General features: G+C 33.3%; 1 protein-coding gene across 5 annotated transcripts in view; it reads left to right on the forward strand.

Annotated features, from left to right (window-relative positions):
• LOC128234843 (neurofilament heavy polypeptide-like) overlaps positions 1-6,853 on the forward strand; it is a 29,014-nt gene extending 22,161 nt beyond the window's left edge. For 2 of the 5 annotated variants that reach the window (XM_052949382.1, XM_052949383.1), the window contains 5 exons: positions 151-318; positions 741-908; positions 1,302-1,457; positions 3,750-3,782; positions 4,550-6,853. In XM_052949382.1, coding sequence (XP_052805342.1) covers positions 151-318; positions 741-908; positions 1,302-1,457; positions 3,750-3,782; positions 4,550-5,080 — 1,056 coding nt within the window. In that variant the 3' untranslated portion in view covers positions 5,081-6,853. The remainder of the gene's footprint in view (positions 1-150; positions 319-740; positions 909-1,301; positions 1,458-3,749; positions 3,783-4,549) is intronic. The other 3 variants (XM_052949384.1, XM_052949385.1, XM_052949387.1) reach the window with 3 other exon arrangements.
• The last annotated feature ends 567 nt before the right edge of the window (positions 6,854-7,420 follow it).

Here is a 7,420-nt window from a genome sequence, read left to right on the forward strand (position 1 = left end):
CAATCAGTTTTCAAATTTTGATACTTTACTTTATGAATGTTCCAAAAAATACCATAAAGTGTTAACGCTATAATTTTATGGTCACTATTACTGCTGTATTTGTGTGTGTGTTTGTGTGTTGCTAACTTTGTGTGCTTCGCCCACTAACAGGAGAAAGCCCCTGAGCCTGCTCCAAGCCCTGAGCCCACAAAAACCCAAGCCCAGGAAGAAGAAGAGGTTGACATTGACCTCAATGACCCAGAGGTTGGTGCGGCGGCCCTTAAAATCCAGGCTGGGTTTAGGGGCCACCAAACTCGCCAACAGTTGAAGGATAAGCAGGTAGGTTAATTAGGCATTATAGGTTAGCTTGTGCTGTTTAGATGTGATCTGCTGCAAAATGGCAACCACTTCTTTGCATTCAGAAGAGTGTTCATTTCAACTTATATGCATATATAAATGCAGGATGGGGAATTTCCTTGTTTCAGAGGTTTTCTAGTTATGTTATTAGAGATTTTTGTGTTTTTCCTTTTTGCATTCTTATGCAGAGTATTAGAAATGGGACTATATTCACAAACAAATACGGACAACATGTATAGCATTGTGCACAATTATGTATCATAATGTTTGTAAAGTCTTTTTTTGTGAATATGGCGCTCAGTATTATGGTGTTAACTGTGAGTAATGTTGCGTACATAACCCATGCTTTTTGTGGTGTAATAACCTGATAATCAGCTAATATTTGTATGGCCTTGTAATGTCAGGCCCAAAGTCAGGAGCCCAAAACTGATGAGCCCAAAGAGGCTGAAGCCCTTGCAGAGGAGGAGGAGGTTGACATTGACCTTAATGACCCTGAAGTCGGTGCGGCGGCCCTTAAAATCCAGGCCGGGTTTAGGGGCCACCAAACTAGACAGCAAATAAAACAGCAGAAGGTACAATATAGTCAGTGCCTAGTGAGAGATGTTCTAGTTATTCTTAGTGTTTGCAAAATTAGTAAGGAAAATCGACATATTTATGTAGATCCAGGTCATATTTATGTAGATCCAGGTCCACTATAGGGTTGTTTCCAGCCAAACCATAGATATTTAACCGTCAAGATCATAATTTTATGCATTCATGAAGTGAGAAAATTGTATTCTTGAAATTGTATTCTTGATCAATCATCCTGTTTCCAACTGATTGCCTGATTCTTTTCATCCCTCTGTGAAGTAGTTTTGTACTAGAAGTTAAAATATATTTGTTTTGATGTGTGTAGAAAACCTTACCCATTTTTGTGCTGTGGTGCTGAAATTCTAACCCTGCTTTGTTTTCCCCCGATGTTTAAGGAAAGTAAAACAGAGACCTCTACACAGGAGACGGATGTAAAGAAAGAAGAGGATCTAGACTTGGATATGAATGACCCAGAACTCGCTGGGGCTGCTGTTAAGATTCAGTCAGGTTTCAGGGGCCATATGGCCCGGAAAGAAATACAGGCTAAAAAGGTGTGTGTTGGAACGCTGCCCGAGTGTTGGCTCCCAGTCTGGATAGCCCTAAAATGGCTGGTTCTGAGGCCCTCAGGGCTTTCCCTCAATGTTGTAATCCTGTGGCTATCTTCATGTATTTCACTGTTGTTAGACATAGTTTTTGTCAGCTTGAAACATAACCGTAGTTGTATACACATGGTAGGGTTGAAATATCTTTATATCAATAGAAAGTGTTGGGTAAGGAATAAGTTTTGGCTCTAGGTTTTTAAGGTAATTTCACTTTGGAATAATTGAGGTGTTATCTTTCAATCAGAAGTTGTCCTTGGACATGCATTAGGGTCAAGGCAGGCCATTATAATGCAACCAATGAATGCAATTATAATGAACAAAACTTTCAAACACCTATGTGTTATGTTATAAGCTGACAAAAAAGATTATAGTGTCGAATGTTGTTACATGTTTATGCCTTGTTTAGTAACATGTAGTTCAGTTAAACCTGATTTTGCAGCACATGAACGCAACTGTTGTAATATGTTGAACTTTTTCCAGCAGTTTTGTATATTTCACATTGCTCTCAATATCAAAAGTCTTTAATTGTTAGGTGATCAACTAATACATGTGATTGATTACCAGTTTGGAGGATAATTCAACGTAATGGTATTTTCTGTGTGAAATTCCGCTGGATTATATTAATGTCTATTGAAATTGGGAATTCGATTTTGGCAGAAGAAAATGGGACATTTGGAGAGATATTGCTAAAAAAGGGTTTCCCATTTTATGTAATTGTCACTTAGGACAAAACAGATTTCTAGTAACTCAAAACGGAATATTTTGTTCGCAGAAAGACAAATTTGTGTTTTGGAGAGATTAATTGCTGACAAAGGATCTACTTAATTTAATTGTCACTGAGGACAAAGCAAAGATTCTACGCAACTCAAGACAAGAACATTTTGGTTCAGGACGCTAAATTAGTGTTCACACTCGTGCCCCTGTCAATGGGAGAGCCTGATTCTGATGTATTCATACAGAAATCTTCTCACAAAAATGACTGCCATTAGATATCATTTTGTAACTAATAACTTTTATCATGTGGGTAATTCAGCAGTTGGTGCATATGGGTTGTCTAGAAAGAGACATTCTTAAAAAGACTAAGAAAGTTGGTATCTATTTTTGCTTTATTTAATAATCAAGGCAGCAGCTGATATTGATAAACATTGTGATGAAACACCAACTATTACATAAAAGTTAAGTAGATGTTTTTGTTTTTTAGTCCTCAGTGTAACATTCAATATATCTAACATGTGATCTGCTAACATTGTTGTTTTTTTCTTTGTAGATACCTATAAAGGACTAAAACCATAGATTATACCTCATAAACTTTAGTTTATAGATGGGAAAATGTCCCATGATAGTACAACACTAACTAATACCATTAGAACATGAGCTTTGAGAATGAATGTGTTCCATGTTAAGTGGTTTTACACATATTTTGCATTTATCTTTTGTTTTATGAGCATGAAGGAACCAGATTCACAGAACTAATGTAATTGTATTTGCCAGAAAGGAGTTGTGTCTAATCCTGTGATGGAATTTGTCAGATCAATCTTGCACGGAAATCTGTCTCTGAGTGACATGCATGTAAAAAAACTTTGTTTTCATTTATCGCTTGAACTAGTACACAATTACAGTATGTCTGTTTCAGTGTTGTATGCATGTTTTTTTGCAGTTTTAGTACATTGAGAATTTTTGTGCAACTTCATCACATTTTCATCACAGTAATTAGGTTATTTTCTTATTTTCAATCATTATGTTATACTAATACACTATGATATAAACAGTCCTGTATTCAATAGATCATAGTATAGTGTGCAACTGAGTTTAGCTATGACTAATTTAGATTCTCTAGAATGACATCGTTTTCCCCCCAAACTGATCCCGTTTAAAATGTCAGTGATCATGGTTCAATATCATTTTCCATTAATACTAACTTGATAAAATACAATTTCGAAATTCCATATTCTATGGTCCGTATTGGAACCATACTGTAATAGTTTTCAAATGCTTTGCTTGTTCTGTTAAATGTATGTAAAAACAATCTTTGTCATCCTTTTTCTTTCAATTTGTTATTAATTTGTTTTAATTAGTATGAAGCAAAATCATAAAAGTTTCTGCGAAGATTTGAAATTCTTATATGTTTATATGTATGGTGTAAATTTCAGTAAGCTTCCTATTTCAGCAGATTGGAGACATGCAAAGGGTCCGCATTTTTTGTTCAGTTATGAATTCATCTATTTTTTCCATATTTTGCAGGAATCCAAGCAGACAGATAAATCGCCCCCAGAGGTATGTTTTATCAATAGAGACTTTCTGTAACAACAACAATTAATTGGCAATAATAGGCAATAAGCTGGTCTTGATTTGAAGATTATTTCTGATTTTCTTGCATTTATGATGTTAATTCTTTTTGTTTTTGCATTAATGAGGCTTGGTTGATCTCAAACAAAGAAGTGGGTCAGCGCTTTAAAGGGAAATATCACTTAAATTGGTTAGCCTTTGCATATTTTATAAAAACAGCTATATTTTCACTGTTAAAAGCACAGGGTCTATGCACCGACTTATAGTACACTTCGTGAAGCTCCAATGAAATTCATATATTGATGAATAAAAATATATGTTACATGTCACATTGATGTGATAAAAGATATCAGGATAAAACAAACAGTCGGTGAATGGAAAAGTTCAGCTCATCCATGAGGATGTCCGTATTATATAAAACAGCAGCGATATTTCCCTTTAAGAGAAAGACACACAATTAAAGGCCGCTTATCCAAAACACAAATTAAAAATTAAAAAAAAAAAAAATATTTGTTTTCGAGAACCTATCACATTGCAAAGAGGGAATGATACTTTTGCATAAATGGATAGACAATATTTGTAAAAGCATTTACCATTGGCTAAATAATGCCAAGCTTATCCAATCACAAAACAGTTATGATAACTACAATGATATCACATTGTTGAAAGGTTCTTGTAATTTTAATGTTATTTCTTTCTTTTAAAAGTTCCTTTTGTCTTGATATTTCCCATTATTTTAAATTACCCACTTCCAGCCTGTAAAAGAGGAGAAAAAAGAAGAAGTTGACATTGACCTAAACGACCCTGACACCGAAAAAGCTGCGTTGAAGATCCAGGCCGGGTTTAAGGGATACCAGACGAGAAAAGACCTCAAATCGAAAAAGGAAGCTCAGACACAACAAGTAAGCAAAGAGGATGTGAAAGCACCATCTCCAGAGGCAACAGAAGAGAAAAAAGATGAAGTTGACATTGACTTGAAAGATCCCGAGGTGGAAAAAGCTGCAGTGAAAATTCAGGCAGGATTTAAGGGCTACAAAACAAGACAAGAAATTAAAGCCAAGATAGATTCATCAGAAACACAAGGAGAAGAAAAGGCAGATGATAAATCGGAAGAAAAAACAGATGAAGCAAAAACAGATGCTGATGAAAAGACAGAAGGTGAGACAGTTGACATTGATTTGAATGACCCTGAAGTGGCTCAGGCTGCCACTAAGATACAGGCGGGGTTTAAGGGATATAAAACTCGGCAAGAGCTCAAGCAGAAAAAAGACAGCGAAGAAAATTAAATAAATTAGTAAAGAGTAGTTATCAATTTAGAATTCAATGATTATAAAAATGACTTGACCAAAGCAATAGCATTATTAAAAGTTTTTGATTATCAATAAGACAAATAGTTAGTCTTTGTTTGATGGGGTTTCTCCTATTTAAATATATTTTTTTTATTTTTAAAAAAATATTAGAATTTTCTTAAAAGACACTTTATGATCAACTGCAAAGCTTATTTTATTTTTAAATGTGTATAATACTAATCGGAAAGAATAATACAAATACAATAAGATGATAAAAAATACATTTTATAGATTTGCTTATTATTTTATAAATCGTGATATATTTATTATTAATAGATGTTTGATCTATTTATTCTTCTCTAGTTTCTGTTGTTGATATACCGTCATGCATTGTATATGTATTTTTATCTTTTTTTCACAGGTTAATACAAACAAAAGGTAGTGTTGAAAATCTGTGTTTGTGCTAAAGGAATGATTGTTTGCTTTTTTAGGAAGAGTTGAAGCAAAAAATAACATTTTTTGGCAGTATTCCAAATCTATAACAGCACTACATGTTTTGTTTTTATGTCAGAACTGTAAAACTGAACTAAGGAAAAATTACTGAAAAATGGCTTATTAAGTTAATATCCTGACTTTGATCAATATCTCTATCATTCTTGGAGAACTATCTGTCTGATCAATACAATACCAGCTTTGGCAATCCTTGTCAGACTTAACTTAGCACTGCCATTTTGTGAAAATGCTTATTTTTGCAGTGTTTTCTCCCTTTGAAAAATGTCTTAAATGTTCAGTATTCAAAATATTAAATTTTCTGTTTTCAAATGTAGGTTGAAATTTTATAACGGTATGTGTGTAACAGTATGCAAGAAAAATGAAGACACTACTTAATTAAATGATTTCACAAAAATCGTTTCTTGTGTAAATGTAGAAATAAAGCAGGATCATTCATAGAAATTTCACTTTAAAATCATAACATCACTTCAGAAACAGTTTAGGCAATAATAGTTATATTTCGAGAGATTATTTGGTCCCAAGATCACATGGAAAGCTTGGTGTGTGTTTGTTAGCGCTAACATTGCGTGTACGGTGTCACTGTGTGTTTAGTGCGTGTTCAAATAACAAATATTAGTGCCCCCCTTTAATAAACACAGAATCTTCGTAATACTTAATACATTTGTATCTGACAATTATGCGTTCTATTTATCATTACAATTGAAGTCAATTTTGTAAATCAGTTGATGGAACATTTTACATGTATTCATGATTATATATATATCAGAATACAGTCAAGCGTAAAATCTTTTAACTTATATCAAGTTCATTAACTGTTTTATGGTAAAAATGAGTCATGATTTAAACTAAGTGAAATTTTAAATACTTCTTAATTATTATACATGCAATTTGGAACTATTTTTTTTGTTTCAATAAATTGACTTTATGCATTACTGTATTATTTAATATATTGCTTTATTAGCATTTATAAATGTTATGTATGTTCCCGAATCAGCACAGGATAAATGTAACGTTTGAAAGCTATATTTCTCATATATTTCAATTGTTCTCTTCTTTTATCAATATACATTGATTTTGTTCTTTACTTACTTGTGTATTGTTATAAGTCTTTTATACCGGTACCTTCGAGTTAGGTTGTGAAATATTTTCGTCATTGTATGTATTACCATTTGTTAGAACATTTTTGTTGCATTTTCGATCTAGCATTGTGCTATGCAACTGTATTTTTAAATAAAAAAATAAAACATCTCAAACTAATCCATTTTGTTTCATGCTTTAGTTAAACCATACCACAGAGTTATAAGCCCATATCTGGAAGTCTTCAATTGTATAGATGGGATTGTCTACCTTTACTGATACAATGCTATTCTTTTTTCTATCTAGAAAGTAACAGCAACATTGTCTCCCAGTACACAACTTTGACAACATGAAATGCATTCTTAACTTTGTTTAAAGAAACAGTGACATAGACCTTGACTCCAGGTGTACAACTTCACATGAAATACATACTTTATTTTGTTTAAAGTAACTAGTGAGTGACATAGACCTTGACTCCAAGTGTACAACTTCACATGAAATGCATACTTAATGTTGTTAAAAGTAACAGTGACATTGACCTTGACTCCAGGTGCACAACTTCACATGCAATATATACTTTACTTTGTTTAAAGTAACAGTGACATTGACCTTGACTCCAGGTGCACAACTTCACATGCAATATATACTTTACTTTGTTAAAAGTAACAGTGACATTGACCTTGACTCCAGGTGCACAACTTCACATGCAATATATACTTTACTTTGTTTAAAGTAACAGTGACATTG

Source organism: Mya arenaria, chromosome 5 (assembly GCF_026914265.1).
Source record: "Mya arenaria isolate MELC-2E11 chromosome 5, ASM2691426v1".
Classification (NCBI taxonomy): domain Eukaryota; kingdom Metazoa; phylum Mollusca; class Bivalvia; order Myida; family Myidae; genus Mya; species Mya arenaria.